The 18,465-nt window shown below is 36.7% G+C and overlaps 1 protein-coding gene and 1 long non-coding RNA gene across 3 annotated transcripts; both read left to right on the forward strand.

Annotated features, from left to right (window-relative positions):
- Positions 1 to 717: 717 nt before the first annotated feature.
- On the forward strand, positions 718 to 10,126 carry LOC145222679 (transient receptor potential cation channel subfamily A member 1 homolog). The gene is made up of 21 exons (XM_080088857.1): positions 718 to 804; positions 1,656 to 1,711; positions 1,892 to 1,946; positions 2,795 to 2,966; positions 3,094 to 3,317; positions 3,781 to 3,937; positions 4,459 to 4,562; positions 4,948 to 5,057; positions 5,399 to 5,553; positions 5,729 to 5,910; positions 5,993 to 6,073; positions 6,290 to 6,370; positions 6,458 to 6,629; positions 6,779 to 6,921; positions 7,157 to 7,297; positions 7,353 to 7,553; positions 7,899 to 8,039; positions 8,121 to 8,198; positions 9,350 to 9,418; positions 9,603 to 9,782; positions 9,921 to 10,126. The coding sequence occupies exons 1-21, from the start codon at positions 718 to 720 to the stop codon at positions 10,113 to 10,115; spliced, it is 2,784 nt and encodes a 927-aa protein (XP_079944983.1). The 3' UTR covers positions 10,116 to 10,126.
- Positions 10,127 to 15,397: 5,271 nt separating this feature from the next.
- LOC145224619 (uncharacterized) lies at positions 15,398 to 17,903 on the forward strand. 2 transcript variants are annotated; one of them, XR_013859708.1, is made up of 4 exons: positions 15,398 to 16,038; positions 16,378 to 16,494; positions 16,766 to 16,944; positions 17,333 to 17,903. It is a non-coding gene; the product is annotated as an uncharacterized LOC145224619 (long non-coding RNA). The 2 variants fall into 2 exon arrangements; XR_013859707.1 differs by lacking the exons at positions 16,378 to 16,494; positions 16,766 to 16,944.
- Positions 17,904 to 18,465: the final 562 nt, after the last annotated feature.

Genomic DNA, 18,465 nt, shown 5'->3' on the forward strand with positions numbered 1-18,465 from the left:
CTTTATACCAGTTTCTAAGGTATTCTGCTGCACCAATTAGTGTTCGCCATCACCATATGACTGCAAGTTGTGCACCTCTTACAGTCAGTGCCGAATTATCCATTAGGCAAAGTAGGCACGTGCCTAAAGGCCAGGCAAAAATCCAGGCCACTGCACTTTAAACCAACGTTATTTGTGACAATGATTTGGCAACACTGATAATTCTATTTTTTTAGTTGGTAATCCTGATTTTCGGGCCACATATAGAATGTGCCTACAGGCCAGCAGACGCTTAATCCAGCACTGCTTACAGTTGTGTGTTTTTGCAATTATAAAGAGTTTGTTAGCAGTAACGTTAAGAGAGTGTGATTTCCGCCCATTTATGGTTTGTGTATTGCCCTATAATGCATTGCGTTTGTACCCAATTGTCGTTTACGCAGTGCTAGGTATTAAATAGTATCGTTGCTAAAGAGCAAACCGCACACAAAAAACATGAACAGACGGTCGCGTGATGCTCTGCTAAGATGTACGAGCATTATGTTTATCAGTACGCTTCCTCGGTGAGTCATTCATGCACGCAGGCGCAGGTGCGATTAGGAAAAGCATTACCGTTGTTGTTGTTTTGATTAGGGATACGAAGCACACGACATACACTGTAAACATGTTTGTGTTTAATCCCAGCCCTCTGATTGTGTTCATTTGTGTTTAGCCGCCGTAGAACTAAGTGTTTGGAAAACCATGAATAACGGCAAGACAAGACAAGAAGATGTTGAAAGTATGGTTGTTCAAATGGAAACTAATGAAGAGCCACATAGTTTCAGCCATGTGAGTTACTTTCTGTTAAGCCCAAGCCATTTGGATGTTAAATGAATAGTTATAATGTACCATATGAGGCATATGATATGACAGAAATTATACAACACGAGGGTATTTCCGCAAACGAAAATTCGATTGAAGTAACTAACGAATTTGCTCGTGCTCATCTGTGTTAACAAAATACTTCCAACTACAATGCCTCATCAGAGTCATCACATTGTAGTAATCCTTATGGCATATTTTCTCTCAGAATCCTTCAGAAACTTGTGTGTTCTAACTTGTGAAAATGAACTTGAAAGCAGGGAGTCGAACCGATGGCATATGGGTACAGGTTCGGTTCGGGTTCACTTGTTTTTGTTTTTAAGGGTTCGGGTTCGGTTTAGGTTTTTAAAAATGTAAGTTTTTGGCTTCGGATTTTGTTCCAGTTCGGGCAAATTATTCGGTCCGAACCGGTTTGCGGTTTTTAAACCGGTTTAAATTTTTATTCGTTTCAATTTAATCCTACCCATCATCTGCTTGGCCTTAGCAAAATCCAATTTTTGTCCGTGCACTGTTATTTTTGACACGCCCTGTAAGTGTTATTTTGTGTATTCTTTAGTACGCTGTTTTGAAGAAAAAATCACCAAATATAAAACAGACTGCATTTTTTACTGGTTCGGTTCCGGTTCGGGTCCAACGCCAAACAAAATATGGGGTTCAACTCCGTTTCGGGTTTTTAGGAAATCGTAATAGGCGGTTCGGGTTCGGTTCGGATTTAAAGAAATTAACCGTTCAAACCGGTTCGCGGGTTCGGGTTCAGTTCCGGTTCGACTCCCTGCTTGAAAGTAACTGTGTTTGTCGTAATACAAATATATTTTTAGGCTCAAGGTAAAGCTGAAGAGATATCGCTTGACGAGATTTCACCTTCGCCCGGTAGGTGAGTAAATCTGTGAAGCTTAGCAATAAAGCAAAACAAACTTAGATATGGTAAACATATAGATGTGTTGTTTTCCTATTTCCACCTGGTGTTGACTAAAGTTAAATTCTAGAAATTCGTGCGTCGTTTTTACATGTATTTTTTTCTCACATGTGGTTTGCTTATTCATATCTCTTTTAGATCTATTGACACAACATCCAGTGTTAAGGATGACGATATTGCTGACCTTAATGAAGTAAGTTTTACATTGTGCACTTTTCAAAGAACTTTCACGTTGTTTAAAACAGAGTTGTAAGAATAAAATTTGGGCACGCACGCAAACGTACAAATCGGAACTCACTTTTTAATTAAGAAAACGAATTAGGCCGAACAATTGGTTAAATTGTCCGACAAATGATGTTAAGCTATGCACGAGTAAAGTTAGAACCCGACCCGAAAAGCTATATCCATTAAAGGGGGTTTTATGTTTGGCCCGATTCTGCTCTCTGACCGAATGTTTGTTTTTGGTCCGATCCCTTTGAAGGCGAATTTGGCAGAATTCAGCAGGCCAGAAATTCTAGCTGGAACCCAACCCAAACCGATAGTACAACCCTGAAGTCTGACCCATACCCGAATCGTTTTGGTAAACCCGTTTAGGCGCGAAAGTATGATTGGCATACACGAAAGCCTTCAAAATGACTGCTGTACAGAATATAAAAAGAAGACATACAACATGGACAATAACCGACAATCGCTTAACCAAGTTTTACGGCTGTTTGACATTAGGCAAGACCAGCGTCAAGCTTTTTGTCAGGGTAATTACGTTTAAAATAATACGGTCATATGATGTAAAATAAGGCCCGAATTAGCCCGAATCGACTTATAACTCTGGAATTCGGTGCATCACAATTAGAAATAGCTTTGAGATGGAGGAATTTTATATGTATAATATCTTTGTGATTCCACATTTGTCTGTCGTTACAACAGTATAACAAATGACAAGTCCTAGAACCAGCTGGTTTGCCCCTTATGGCATAAACCTTTATATTGGTGGATTATTTTGCACTTTTGCTGCATTATTGGATTGACTTATTCTTTGTACAGATAGCATGGAGTGGAAACGTAGAATTGATGCGATCAGCAATTAGCCGACTTGATGTCTCGCTCGTTGAAGAACTTATGAACAAGCAAAATGATGATGGGGATACACCCTTGCTGTCGGCGGGTCGATATGAAGAACTTGAGATGTGCAAATTTCTCGTAGATCAAGGAGCGGGTGAGAAGATATTGCATTTTATGGGGGGTTTAAGTTCAAATCAAGACAAAAAAACAGTTTCTGTGACGGGGAGTAAGAATGAAAAACAAAATAAAACACTTTATTATTGTAAAATTATCGTTTACAGATGTCAACATTCAGAATGAGGAAGGCCAAACGGCCCTTAACCTTGTGGTGAATGATGGATTATTTCCGAGGGTAGATGTACCAGACATCAAAACTTTGAAATGGTTGTTGGACAACGGTGCTCTTGTTAATATCAAAGATGCAGTAGGTTGTACACCACTTTACTATGCATCACGTGATGGTTATGTTCAATGCATGGAACTATTGCTTGATGCATCAATTCGTGTAAGTATTGTTATATTGTAGCACACTTGACGATAGATTTTTTGAACTGAATTTGTATGTGTACGAAACTGTAGAAATATTGGTTTTAGTTCAAATACCAAGGCCTAGAAATACCAGGTTGGTCGTAGTAAGGGTTTGACCGCAAAAAAAGCCTTTCAATGATCTTCAAAGCATGCGCAAGTGCTTGTTTCGTAATTTTTGTTGATGTAAATTGTTACTGGTTTAATATTTATGGCAATATTTTTGAACATAGCGATATTTCTATGTTCAACAAAGCGAATTCTTTGCAAATGTTCATTAACGAGTATTCAAGACCTGTGGTTAATTTTGTGTTTAAAGTTGAGTGCTGACTGGTATAGTGTAAGTCCCTTTAGCCCGCAACACTTTTTTACAGGATATAGATTGTAAATATACATTTTCTTTGCATATTCCGCTGATCGAACGCATTATAATACTTTATCAGCCCGCCGGTGCTGCAGAAACAACTTTCGACAAGTTTGATATGTTGCTTGTTAACGAACAATTCCGCAAGCATGACAAGAGTGGCCTAACCTTCCTGTACTACGCGGCAGCACACAAAGATATTGAGATTTTCAAACTAATTGTAGAGAAAGTAGAAGGTGAGAACTTGTCGCCATTTCATAGGTTTCAATTTTAATCCCGACTTAATCGGTGCAAAAATATTGATGATAAGTAATCTGGAAGCAAGTAGATTAAAAACCGATTTGTTTTTCAGATTATTTACTCAAATATTAATACTTGTCTGATAAAAAAATTTAATGTTAATTTAAATTAATCTTAATCCGTTTTCAGTTGCGTTGTAAATCTCATTCTACTTGGGGTAATATTTGGATAGATTATACCGCAATTTGGATTTGCAATTTTAAAAACGTTTGTTTCAAGACTAAAATCAGTTAGCTTTGGTATAAAGAACAAATGTTTTTCGCTCATGCGCAAGCATCTTCAGTATCTAAAACGGCCACACGACTAGGATTAATATTAAAAAATGCATTAATGATAACATAATTGGAAATGAATCCCAGGAATATTTTTTTAATATTAAGGATTTGCAATTTGTATGTCGTGATTTGTAACATTTCTGTTGTACATAATGTAGTTAGAATTTGTTTGTTTGTAACAGATATTAACGTTCGTGATGAAAAAAACAGATCTGCTCTCCACTATCTAATTGGTTGGACATTCCGAGAGAACAAAGACATCAGTTTTGTAAAAAAATTTTTGGAAGTGAGTAACTGGTTCCAATTGGCATAGCACCGTAGTAAGCAAACGCATAAACGGCTGCAATGAAAATATTGTTCAATTTTTTGTTATACTTGTATGTTACATTTTGTTATAATTGCTTTTTTGCATCTTTTGGTGGTTTAAAAACACACTTACGAATAGTAAATGCATTATCGGACAAATATGTTTAGAAATATGTGGTTTGTATCAAATGAAAGTAGAGACAAGTGTTGCTGTTTCTGAGGAAAAGTTTACAACTGTAAACCTTACCAAAACACTCACAAAAACTTTTTCAAAGATTTGTCCGATACTGATAACAAATTTTCAGACACAAGAACCTTGGGACACATATGTGTGATGTATTATTTGCATTGACCATGTTCTGCAGGTTATGTTAGATTCGGGAGCTAATGTCGATGCGAAAGAACTATATGGCGCAACTCCACTGCATTTAGCTTGTGAGTCTGGTCACCCTGAGATAGTTCAAGTTCTTCTACAGTGAGTGTAGTACAAATTCAAGTCTTAAAATAAGTTTTTAAAATATATGGTACAGGATCATTGGTATTTCATGTGGGAAAAATTGTTAACAAACATTAATGAACTGATGGCTTCCCAACAGACGGTAAATTTGACATGTCCTAGGAGGAAAGGTGGTGGTTCACACATCAGATATAGGTGGTTCACACATCAAATGACTAAAATAACTTTTTTAGCCACAAACCGGTGACACAAGAAGAAATTGACTGTATAAACGAGTTTAACCAAAACTTTTTGTTCTGCTCAATGACTTTAAAGCAAACAGTCATTGTATTGCGCAAGTCCATGTTTGTTTTTAACAGATGGAAAGCTGATGTAACTCTTTGTTCGATGGGCAACAGATGGAATGCGTTGGATATTGCGATTGAGTTTAGGAATGAATCGTGTGCTTGTCTGATAATAGAGAAAGAAAGGCAAAAAGCTTTAAGAAACAGTAGCAGCAAAGATGAAATTAATTGTAGGTCAACGATTTATTACATGAATTAACAGACAGAAGAAAAGAAAAATGTATAATTTTTCATTATGTTAGTTTATGAAACTATTAAATTTTCTCAATCGTTTTTACTAACTTCCCAGGTATGCAAACTGTACCATTGTACATGTCGGAACACTTAATTCATATTTTGTAACAGCTGTGTTCTTATTAATGTGCTCCTTTCTCTGCAATTATTTCAAGTATTTGGTGACAGTTGATGGTGAATTTAATGACACTCCAATGAGAAGGTTGATCAGAAAGATGCCGGTAATTGCTGAAGGAGTTTTTGCAAAAAGCATTAAAATTAACGATATTCCTGTTGACGATAGATTACATCAGGTAAATTTTAATTGTATGTCACCGAAAGTTACTGCTTGTGTTTATTCCTTTCTGGTTTGTCCCTTAATGTCTTGATCTACAGCTTAGGTTTGATTACGAATTTTTGGATGATGAATTTTTCAGTACGAGTTGGCCCGGGAACAATAAAGCTGACAAGGTTCTCGTTTTATTTTTACCAACCAAATTCACAGCAACATTTTATTTAAACCCATATTTTTTTACTATTTTAATTTTCACTAGTTGACCCTTAACTATTCTGGTTAACTAACTTCTTCTGTGGTGCATTAATTTTGTATCTTTTTAATACTCAGTGTGTACAAAAGTGAATTTAGTAGTAACAAGTATAGGAAGCACATCCCCAAAAATAATGTTTTAACAGGAAAATGTAAAAGACAAAGCTGCAGTTCCATACTCTGATGATTTAAACTTTCTCAAGAGAAACCATCCATTAAATATTATGGTAAGTATAATTTGATGCACTATTTATGGCCTAAAGATTTTCTTTATTATAGTTATGTAAGACACACATGGTAATTTCTCTACACAGGTTGAAGCAAAGCGAAAGAATCTCTTGCGCCACCCACTGGTTCTTAGTATGTTAAATTACAAGTGGAAAAAGTTTGTGAGGCTTGTGTATTGTATCAATTTGTCGCTCTACTTGATGTTCATGGTATTTTTTAACATGTACATGTTGACGATGCCTCCCCCATATTCTATTGGTAAGTTCATGTCTCGATACACACAAAGTTGAACTAGTAATATCTTGGAGCAGTTGCTAGGCTGTTGGGAACTTTAACTAACTATAGTTTTTTTGCACTCTGACAATAAACCAGATCCAAATTACTAACAACAGCTAATTTCCACACAGATTCGGGCAACGTGACATCATCATGCGTGGCAATAATCACTGAAGCGCAACCGACATTTGGACGTTGTTATGACTACAACTCATTTGGAATTGTTGCCAAATATTTTGTCATTGTCCTCGCAGCAATTAGTTTATTAAAAGAGGTGAAAAAATAATCTATGGACAACCTTACATATACATGTCACAACAATAAAATCAACTATCCACTGTTCAAATTCACAATCGTGTTAAACAGAAATCATATTTTGCGCTAAAAAACGGAGCAGAGGTTTTCTTCAATTAGGATTTATAGTGTGAATGTGCCCTATTCACTTGTTTAGAATCTTGAACCTATAATAACCCATTGATTATATATCTATAAACAAAAAACTTTTCCAGTTATACCAGGTTTACTCACAAGGGATTACTTATTTTCAACACTTCACAAACCTTCTCGAAGTTTCGCTTTACGTTCTTGCGATTCTCACTGTTTATTCAGACACAAGTTCAGCTGGGCCAAACTACTTAGGTGTCAGAGAGGTGGGTAACTTATATCTGCAAACTAGACGTTTTTTGAGTCCTTTGTTGCTTACAGAATTGGCAGTGGCAGGTTGGAGCAGTCAGCATTTTACTATCGTGGATGGTTTTGATCATGTTTATACGAAACTTGCCAACATTTGGTATTTATGTTCTAATGTTTACCGAAGTTCTTCAAACATTTACGAAATTTTTTGTCGTCTTCCTTCTCTTCATACTGGGCTTTGCGTTTAGTTTTCATTGTTTGCTGCAAAACCAAGTGAGTTGCATGCCATTTTTGCACATTGTTTCAGTTCAGTTTAATTAAAAACAAAATTACAATGACTAAAAAACATGTTGTAGAATGAAACGTAGATATTTTATTGCACAACATTCCGAAAACATGGAATTGACCGGCCTATTCCCCAATATGTAAATGCGCTATTTTACTCATGATGACAATTGTTTGTTTTTCGAAATGCCGGAGTAGTGAAATATCAACATTCTATTCAATTTCTTTCGTAATAATGTTAAGATACTCTTCAAATCCTTATCTTGTGTACATAAATCTCTGTTCAGGGTTTATTGCATCCTTATTGTGTGCTTTTTTGTGTTTGTGACATAGTATGCGTTTCGGGAATGGTGGAACGCGTTGATCAAGACTTCACTCATGATGACCGGGGACCTTGGATTTGAAGATATTTTTGTGGCGGAAGCTGAGGCGATTGAGACTGGAGCAGACAGTCACACAATAAGTGTTTCCAGAGTAAGTTAGCAAAGGTCGCCCATGTTTCAGACTTATGGTTATTTCTTTCATCATTTACAACTTTAATTTTGCATTCCACAGGTAAACTACCGACCTGTGTCTTACATCCTTTTTGTGATCTTCGTCATTATTATGAGCATCATTCTGATGAACTTACTGGTAAATGCTTTGGCATAAAACTCCTGTACAGTTACTAATAAATACACTATTATAGGAACAGACGCGTAAGGGCACTTGCCGTTTAGTTGCTTATCGAACATACAAATTGTATCTTTTCTTATGTCCGTATATGGGTCAGGCTCGACAGACCATTCGGCAAAGTTTGACATAAAAAAAAACTTTGATCGGAAATTATCCCCAGGAGTGCCCTGGGTTCGAGCCAGTCAAAAAAACAAGTTGTATCTTTTTATTGAATAGGGCGACGTTTTTACATTAAATATTGTTTCAGATTTAATACAACGCAGTTGTACTAGATACAATTTGTGTACGCAGTAACTTGATGTGGTGTTCCATCAATATAAGTATTGGCGTTACGGAATTATTTTGGTAACCCCGAATTTTAGAGAAAGTTTTTTGGGAGCGAGATCTTTAACGCGAAACCTTCCCAACTATCCCGATTGTATTTTGATAATCGAGGCTACGTGCCTAACTCGTAAAACGGTCCAAGTCCCTGCACTAACGGCTTATCGCTAAAACCAAGTTACACTACTGGTGACTTCACTACTGGTCAAACAAAATATATTATTAATAAACAAACATCTGCTGTTAAATCACGTGACGTCAGGATACAATACAATACATTACAACACAACGGCAGCGCAATGGCACCAAAAATCCCGCACACTTTGCCGGGGCCAAGAGAGAAGTGGTTCGTGAAAATGTGTGAAAATATAACACGAGAAAACCAAAGCGGAGCTACAAGAAGTGAAAGAAAAACGTGAAAATAAATATATCCAAGCAAATTATTCAAGAAAACGAACTAACGTTATGAAACATACAAACACATGTATTAATAGATAAATAAGGTTACTATGAAAAACAGGTGCAACAATTAGATACTAAATAAGCGTGGAATAAAAGTGCGAACTTAACGGGTAATAACGAAACTAAGTGAACACCGGTTCACGTTACATTTGAAGCTATCCATGTTTTCAGAACTTTCCCCTTGCAACATTTTCTGCCGGCGGCCATATACGCAACAATTCACCTCTTTCAGTCAGTGCTTTTGATTATTCAATTTGGAGGAAACGATCTTTGCGTGCAATTTGTTAATTCCTGGGACCGATACAATAAACTTTTTGTCTTTACAGGTCGGTCTTGCAGTCGACGACATCCAAGGTGTACAAGAAAATGCAGAACTTGAAGGTTTGGCAATGCAGGTAAGTGATGTATTAACATAAGGTTGCACTTTCCACAGGCTATTAATACTTCATCGGAACTGCTGCGTAACGTAAGAAAAATGATAAGGATGATTCTTCTTCTAATTTTTACATCAGTATGTGTATCTACCCGAATGTATCATGTATTCATAACTGTGATTTGCCTTGACAATGTGTTTTGCAGGTAAAACTAACTCTGGATGTCCAGTACTCATTGCCCTTGTTTATTCGACGCCGGGTTTTACAGCAGAATCGACAATATTTTCCCAATTATTACCGCAAAAAGCCGGCTTTTATACATTGGTGGCATTCGGAGAAAAATTTGAATCACTTAACCATCAAAGAAGCTCTTAACCCTGAAAAGGTTACAAACCCCTTTTTGAAAAGTGAAGCTAAATACAAATACTTTATTATATATTGGAACTCATTTTTAATGTATTGACGAGTTTTGGTGACTCCTCATTATTTTTGTTCAGTTTTTCGTCTTGTTTAAATTTTCCAGAACGAGCGCGACAAGCTTGAAGAGCAGGTTCTCTCCCTTAAAGAGAAAGTGGGATTTCTGGATGAAAAAGTCGAGTCCTTAAAGGTATCCCTTGACAACCGGTCAAGGTCAACGGAAAGTATGATGTCAACAATCATATCACATTTTGATATCGGTGGCAACAAAAATGACAACAATGACGTCAGCAAGTCGTGACGTGATTTGATTACTCCATGCTTTGACTTGAACTGTAATATTAGTTCAATTTGATTTATTATTTACTGTATATTTCCCCAATATTGTTACGAAAGTGGTTAGTTTTTAAAACTGAGGCAAAACAAATCTCTTAGTTTCGATTTAAAAACGGTTGACCTATAATATGTGTACAAGTCTGTTTTTTTTTTTTTTGTTCGGATGTTTAAACAACTCGTAAGTTTATGTACATCGGTTTACTTTACGCTGTTCAGTATCTGTCGAATAGTATAAGGATGTTTTCCCTGTGTAATCGTATCCGACCCTTTAATCGCAAAAGTTGTTTTTGTAATTAGAAAACTATCATAAAGCTTTATTAATACGCAATGCAAAGCGTCGTAAACACAAAATTATAAACAGTGTGTGACTTTGAATGTTACAAAATTTTATGACATTATAATGCAGTTCGACAATGGCACAAATGTACAACTTTACTATGACACAGCAATATTACTTCATCACAATCATTCAGATGACCAAGCTAGGAATGCCTCTAGATAAACAGGACTATTTTACAATATCAGCTACGCACGATATGTCAACATCAAACGAAATAGTCAAGCCAGGTCAAAATTTAATTTGCATTGTCACTTTATCCAATTGTAATTGATGAACAGTTTAATAAAAGCAGCAAGGACACCGAAAAAAACATTGGTTATCGAGTCAAGTGTCCCGTTATTTGAATGATGCTTGAAGTGTTCTGGTTGTGTGCTTTCGCAGGATCGCAACCGGCTCAAGAACCTGGCGGGTCACAGCCGATTGCATAGAACGGTGTTTGAAACCGCAGTTTCTGCTTGCCAAATGAAACCCGCCTAAACGGAAACACCAGCGCGGTTCCTCAGAACGTTTCCTGTAATCCCGCCAACAGGCCGGGGTGTCCCGAGGATATTCATTAATAGCGATGAACGTTGGTCCAAAAGTGGCTGTCGCTCATCTCCTCTGCGGTCATAGCTTTTGTAATATCGATGACGGAGATCTCAAATGTTGTTCGGTGCGGAAGTGGAAGGGGGTGACTGTTCTCGTCCCAGTTGGCAGATCTGAACAAGTAAAATCCTGCGGCAGTATTTTTCTCTTTTTATGATCGACAAAACAAACAAACAAACAATAAAAATGATAACAAGAAAAGCACACTGGAAAAAATCTGTAGGAAGATAATGAGAAACGAAAAATCAATGTATGTGGGGAAGGAAACGAAGCTAGAATTAAATGTTGTAGTAAAGAGAGAATGTACAAAAGTGCATGAAAAATGAAGTAAATTGCAGAATGTTACATATACGTACAATTGATACAATGCTGATGATAGAAACTACTGCTTTGTCATATTTGATTTGAAGACAAATCGGGTATTTAAAATTAGGGCCATGAAGTATAGACTTTAGATCAGTGGTTCTCAAACTCGGTTTTCGGGGCCGCATGCGGCTCCCAACTACTTATTTTGCGGCTCGCATCAAACTTCAGAAAATCACCAAACATTGCTATTTTAGCTTTCAAGGTAGTAATCTTTAGTGATTTTCTCAAGCTTTCGTTTTTTTGCGGCTCCCTACACACTTAAAATATTACCATTTGGCCCCGACAATATAAAAGTTTGAGAACCACTGCTTTAGATCTCTCGAAATGTGATTGTTAAAAACCCAGGTATTCAAGGCAAACACCGACATTGAGACACATGTGACCAATAAGTTTACCAAACCAGTTTTGACCATTAATGGCCCACAGGCTGGCATGACACCCAATCAATGCGATTCGACCTTTCGATTTGCTCAAAATGTGTTAGGCGTAAATGATGCACACATCTGTAACCCAGCATATAGTTTGGTCTTCGTCTCTGCTTTCAATAGCGTAGAAGACATGCAAATATACACGAGCAATTAGAAATTTGAAGTTACAGTGTACGAATACACTGTTAAGTTAGTAACATAACTTGTAGGTGTGTGTTTTATAATTTGCGTCTCTGGTGTACTTAAAAAAAACATATATCTAGGATTATTTGAGCGGGGCTGCAATGTTTGTATAACATTTATCATTATTCATAGCAATTTGGTTGTATTTTTGCTGTTTGGGTTTGGTTACTGACACCACAAAACAGATATAACCACGCTAAGTATGCAGGACGTTGTTTGCCTTCAGGGGAAAGTTTTAATCGGTCACTTGTGTACCAGGATATATACAAAATGTACTCAAAAAGAGCAGCAGACGATCAGCGTCAGTGTAATGTTTTATTTTTGAAAAACAGAAATATTAATTTCGCCTATTTGGGCATCGTCAGTTTTCTGATAAGTGTAGACAGATCCGTCGGTCACCACCCAGTTACACAGGCTGATTCTTGTAGTCTGCTATGACATTACACTTACTTGTGTACCAGGAAATACAGAAATCTCTTCCACATTCTGAGCACAACGTTATGGCTATGGTCGGCCACAAACCAAAGTGTTATTTCACTTATACGGGCTAAAATAAAAGACTTGCAAAGATACCTTACGTCTACTTGGCAACTCATCGTAAAGGCATGCAGCATATTTGACCAAATAAGTCACTTAATACCAATTTCTAAAAACAGCAAAGTGACTATCATTTCATCGCCAGTAGGTATGCCGCTGCACAAATTTTTGTTCGCCATCAAGTTGTGCACCTCTTACATAAAGTTGTGCACCTCTTACAGTTGTGTGTTTTCGCAATTATAAAGAGTTTGATAGCAGTAAAGTTCGATCACAATGCGGTTACCGCCGATCTAGGGTTTGTATATTACCCTATAATGCATCACGTTTGTGCCCAATCGTCGTTTTTGCAGTGCTAGGTATTAAATAGTTTCGTTGCTAACAGAGCAAACTGCATGTAAGAGTATACAACACAAACATACGGTCGCTTGATGCACTGCTAAGATGTATATTGTGTTCATCAGTACGCTTCCTGGGTGAGTCATTCATGCACGCAGGTGCGATTAGGAAAAACATTACAGTTGCTGATGTTTTGAAGAGGGATACGATACACAAGACATACACTGTAAACATGTTTGTGTTTAATCCCGGACCTCTGATTGTGTTCATTTGTGTTTAGCCGTCATAGACGTAAGTGTTTGGAAAACCATGAATAACTGTAGTGCAAAACAAGAAGATGTTGAAAGTATGGTTGTTGAAATGGAAACTAATGAAGAACCACATAGTTGCAGCCATGTGAGTTTCTTTCTGTTAAGCCCAAGCTATTTGGATGTTAAAAGCACAGTTATAATGCACCATACGAGGCAATATAACAAACCAGAAATTATAGAACACTAGGATTTTCAGTAAACGAAAATTCGATTGAAGTAACTAACGAACTTGCTTGTGCTCATCTGTGTTAACAACATACTTCCAAACACACGGCCTCATCACAATGTGCTTATGGCATATTTTCTCTCAGAACCTTTCAGAAACTTGTGTGTTCTAACTTGTAAAATTGAACTTGAAAGTAACCGTGTTTGTTGTAATACGAATATATTTTTAGGTTCAAGGTAAAGCTGAAAAAATATCGCTTGACGAAATTTCACTTTCGCCCAGTAGGTGGGTAAACCTGTGAAGCTTAGCAATAAAGCATGTGTTTTTTTCCTACTTTCACCTGGTTTTGACTAAAGTTAAATTCTAGAAATTTGTGCGTTGTTTTTACTTGTATATTTTTCTAACATGTGCTTTGCTTATTGATATCTGTTTTAGATCTATTGACGCAACGTCCAGTGCTACGGATGCTGATATTGCTGACCTCAATGAAGTGAGTTTTACGGTGATACTTCATTCAAAAAACTTTTCACGTAGTTTTAAACAAAGTTGGAAGAGGACAATTTGGGAACGCACTCAAACGTACAAATAGGAAACTCGATGTGAACTCACTTTTTATTAAAGAAAACGAATTAGGTCGAACAATGGGTCAAAATGATGCAAAGCTGTTCACGACTGAAGTTTGAACCTGACCCGAAAAGCTAGGTATCCATTAAAGGGGATATGGTTTGGGTTTGGCGCGATTCGGCCTTCTGGCCAAATGTTCGGTTTGGTCCGATCCTTATTAAAGACGGGTTTGGCAGAGTTCAGCCGGCCCGAAATTCTTGCTGGAACCCATGCCGAACCGATAGTACAACCTTGTAGTCCGGTGCATACCCGAATCGTTTTTGATAAACAAGTTTAGGTCCGAAAGTATTATTGACATACATGGAAGCCAACAAAATGACTGCTTTACAGACTATAAAAGGAATACATACCACATGGACAATAAGCGACAATGGCTTAATTAAGTTTTACGGCTGTTTGGCATTAGGTTAGACCAGCGACTAGCAGTTTGGCTGGGTAATTGCGCCTAAAATAATACGGTCACAGGATGTAAAACCAGAACCGAATGAAGCCCGAATCGACTATTAACTCTGGGCTTCGGTCTTCGGTGCATCACTAATAGAAAAAGCTTTGAGATTGAGGAGTCTATATGTATAACACCTTTGTGATAAATCCACATTTGTCTGTCGTTACAACAGTATAGCACAGTGTTTCTTAACCTTTTTTGCGCTCGTACCCTTTGAGCTTTCATAAAATTTTCTCGTACCCTTGTCTGCAATGGCCCACGGAAGTAAATAAAGTTGTAGCAATAGGAATTAAACTCAGTGTATTTCTAACTTGGGTGTTGAATGCATGAATGAAAACATTATTGTAAGTAGTACAAAACTAACCCTTCTAGATATATAACAAAGTAACTTGTTACGCATTCTTCACAAATATGCCTAAAAAGCGTTTAATTTCACACTGCATGTCGTAGCCCCTGCTTTGGTGTTTCGTACCACCAAGGGGTACATGTACCCCTGGTTAAGAACCCCTTGTATAGCAGATGACAAGTCCTGTGTTGCCCCCTATGACATAAACCTTTATCGGTGGAATATTTTGCACTGTTGGTGCTTTATTGGATTGACCTCTTTTTTTCATAGATAGCATGGAGTGGAGACGTAGAAATGATGCGATCAGTTATCAGCCTACTTGATGTCTCGCTCGTTAAAGAACTTCTAAACAAGCAAAATGATGATGGATATACACCCTTGCTGTCGGCGGCTCGATTTAAAGAACTTGAGATGTGCGAATTTCTTTTAGAGCAAGGAGCCGGTGAGAAGATGTTGCAATTTATGGGGTTGTAAGTTCGAACCAAGAAAAAAGAAAAACACACTTTCTGTGTCGATGATTAAAAAAGAAAACAAAAATATAACGCTTCGATACTGAAGTGTTATTGTTTACAGATGTCAACATTCAGAACAATAAAGGTCAAACTGCCTTGAACCTTGTGGTATATGATCATTGGCTTCCGAGGCTAGGTGCCCCAAACATCAACATTTTGAAGTGGTTATTGGACAAAGGGGCTCTCGTTAATATCAAGGATGCAGAAGGTTGTACACCTCTTTACTATGCATCACGTGATGGTTATGTTGAATGCATGGAACTAATGCTTGATGCATCAATTCGTGTAAGTATTGTTATACTGTAGTAAACTTGACGATACATGTATTGAGCTGATTGTGTACGTGTACACATAAAAATTGTATATGTGTTGGTATTAGTTCAAACGCCAAAGGGTCAAAAAATATCAGGTAAGTCGTAACAAGCACCCGATCCGTCTACTTTCAGGCGCTTAAAACTGTCGAATTCTGGAGAATCCCGGGTCTTTATGCTGTCGTATTATATTCCGTGTTATGGATTCTGCGCTTTAAGCGACATGGTATGCTATGGATATTACGAACAGCTTAGGGGGTTACCCTATGTGTTGTTTTCGTCGGTTGTGGCTGTTTGTTGACAAATTAAATCAGCTGAACTGAAACTTACATTGCTGTAGAAAGTTGGAATTTAGAACACTGGCTTCAATTTATGGAGTTTTTTCCTAAAAATTGGTGGTAAGTTTAACTTATTTAAGTATTTTGTAAAAAAATAGCAAACCATTTTAATATAGGAGAGACATAGGCCCATCACATATTTGTCTGACCTCAGGACATTAACTGGGTTCACACACAGACAGTAGATTTTGACTGAGGCAGCATAGTTTTAGGAGTTTGTCAGCCTTGAAAGTGACAAGCATCTGTGCCCCTGCAGGGTTCTCGTGTGTATTTGATTTGGACAAAAACATTAAGGTGTTCGAAGTTTTACCTCACATAGGCAAAACTTCCATTAATTATAATCAATGCAGCTACACAGGTGGTATATTTTTTATTAAAGAAAGGTCCTAATTGTTTCAGAAAAAATCCAACCCGGACAAATCTGGAAATGTTTGGGCTGGTGGTGAAAATTTGAATGTTGAAACCTGTACAGGACAAATGACAGAGAGTCAGTTTTGGTGAACCACAGATGATTGTGTGAGTAAACAGTTGCTGTAAAGAACTTAAGGCAGATTAATATAGCATTCATGACTTTGATATTTGGTATAGAAGTGTTTTACACACCTTAGAAACTATTACCTAAAAGACTGAGGTAGCATGGCTAGTTTTAATGACTGATTTCATTTGGTTTCCTTCAGCACTTATATTAATGACTGGTAAAAGCACTAAAATTGTTTGAAAATATATACTGTATGTTTTGTTTAGTTAGTAGTGAGTTGAAACTTATTATTATATTGTGCAATTGCAGTTGAAGCTATGGGTGAATCCTCCAAAACACCATACAAACTCATCTTATGGTTTGCCACTTGGGTGTCATTTGACAACAATTGCAGTGTTGGATTTCCCAACTAAAAACAATTTAAAGCATGCTTTTTGGGTTTGAAAGAAGCAAATGACACAAAGGCTATGGACTGAAGAGTAGACCAGGTAGATATGTGTACAATGAGTACAAAATAGCCTGCATTGTTTAATATAAATAACTGTGTTTGTTTAAGTTAATATTGCACCATTGATACTGATATAAGATCTACTTTCAAAGTTAGATCAGATATCTTCAAATGTTAACAACATTTTTGGTGCAAAATTGTGCAGATAGTTTAGTTTGCAGCTCCACTATTTTTATATGAATACCATTACATAGCAGTACTGTCATGTAATCAGTTGATGGTAACATAAAAAGCCTTTTTAGCAACTAACAATTTGGTTATCAAGTTAAGATTGTAAAAAAAAAACAATTGCATTTAATTAACCCCAAAGTTTCAAAACTAGATTGTATGGTGTTTAATTATTTCATTAAATTTGTGTTTTATTACAGGGCAAGGCAAGAAGATTTTACCCTTAAAATCTGGAAAAGTTAGATGCAAGGGAAGGATATGTGTACTATTTGAAACTTTAACCTTTACACGGCTATAGATTGCATGCAATCTACTTTCTGTATTTCACATACAGCACATTACCCAAGATATGACCAAAGGTTCAACATAATAAGCAAATCTATCTATTCCAATTGTTGTGTGATATTTAGTTTGATATAAGTTATATGTCCCACTCTAGTTGTTAATTTGTGTTGCTTTTTGTTCTTATTTTAATGCAAATGTATTGTTGTTTTTGTTACACTGTTTTTAGTGTACACTGTTTTTTTTTTGTTTTTGTTACACTGTTTTTCGTTTTTAGTGTACATTTTTTGTCCACATTTGATACTGAGTAAAAATCCATAAGCACTTCCAAATGTTGAACCAGAATTATTTCACTGGGTATGAGGTATTTTATTGCATTATTACTTAGATACAGTTGTGGCGCTTTTCATTCTGAGTTTATTCAAAAGGTACAAAGTTAAGCTGCGCGGAATTGGATCAATGGCTTGAATAAAGAATGTATAATTCGTGTTTCATTTCTATTGACTTTTTGAGGAAAGTTTACTCCAGAAAAACAACAGGCGCAATGGGTTACCCTGGTAGAAATAGTAAATTTATAGTCAAGAGATAGGGGACAATTCAGGGAGCGTAAACTTGTTTAAAAAGAAAACATATCAACGTCCTGTTGTTTCAGCTTTTGTTAAAAAACTTAATCACGTCACGATCCTTGACCCTTTAGTTTAAAACTTTGTGTTGTAAACAAGCTTTATTGCGTCACTATCTATTGTTTCATATCAATTAGAAAACAATGACTATTCTTTAGTGCTAAACGATACAGTGATTTACCTATTTCAGGTTTTTTTTCACATACCTTGGAAGAAATTGAGAATACGAAAGTTGTGTGTCCAATACAACTAACTCAACATTAAGTTGCGCTTATCTTATAAAAAGCAAAAACATACAATTTATAGTTTGTTTTTGTCTTCGGTAGCTTACGACGATGTAGCAGTTTCTTGAGTATCACATGACTACCGGTATGCATAAGATCGCTGAAAGATTAAACAAACCTTTGGTCTTCAAATCTCACTTAACA

Source organism: Phallusia mammillata, chromosome 4 (genome assembly GCF_965637545.1).
Source record: "Phallusia mammillata chromosome 4, kaPhaMamm4.hap1.1, whole genome shotgun sequence".
NCBI classification, from domain to species: Eukaryota; Metazoa; Chordata; class Ascidiacea; order Phlebobranchia; family Ascidiidae; genus Phallusia; species Phallusia mammillata.

Coding starts and splice junctions, on each gene's coding strand:
- LOC145222679 (XM_080088857.1), top strand. CDS start 718: ATGAATAACGGCAAGACAAGACAAGAAGATGTTGAAAGTATGGTTGTT. Junction 6,371..6,457: donor ACCATCCATTAAATATTATG/GTAAGTATAATT, acceptor TTCTCTACACAG/GTTGAAGCAAAGCGAAAGAA. Junction 7,298..7,352: donor ACTACTTAGGTGTCAGAGAG/GTGGGTAACTTA, acceptor TGTTGCTTACAG/AATTGGCAGTGGCAGGTTGG.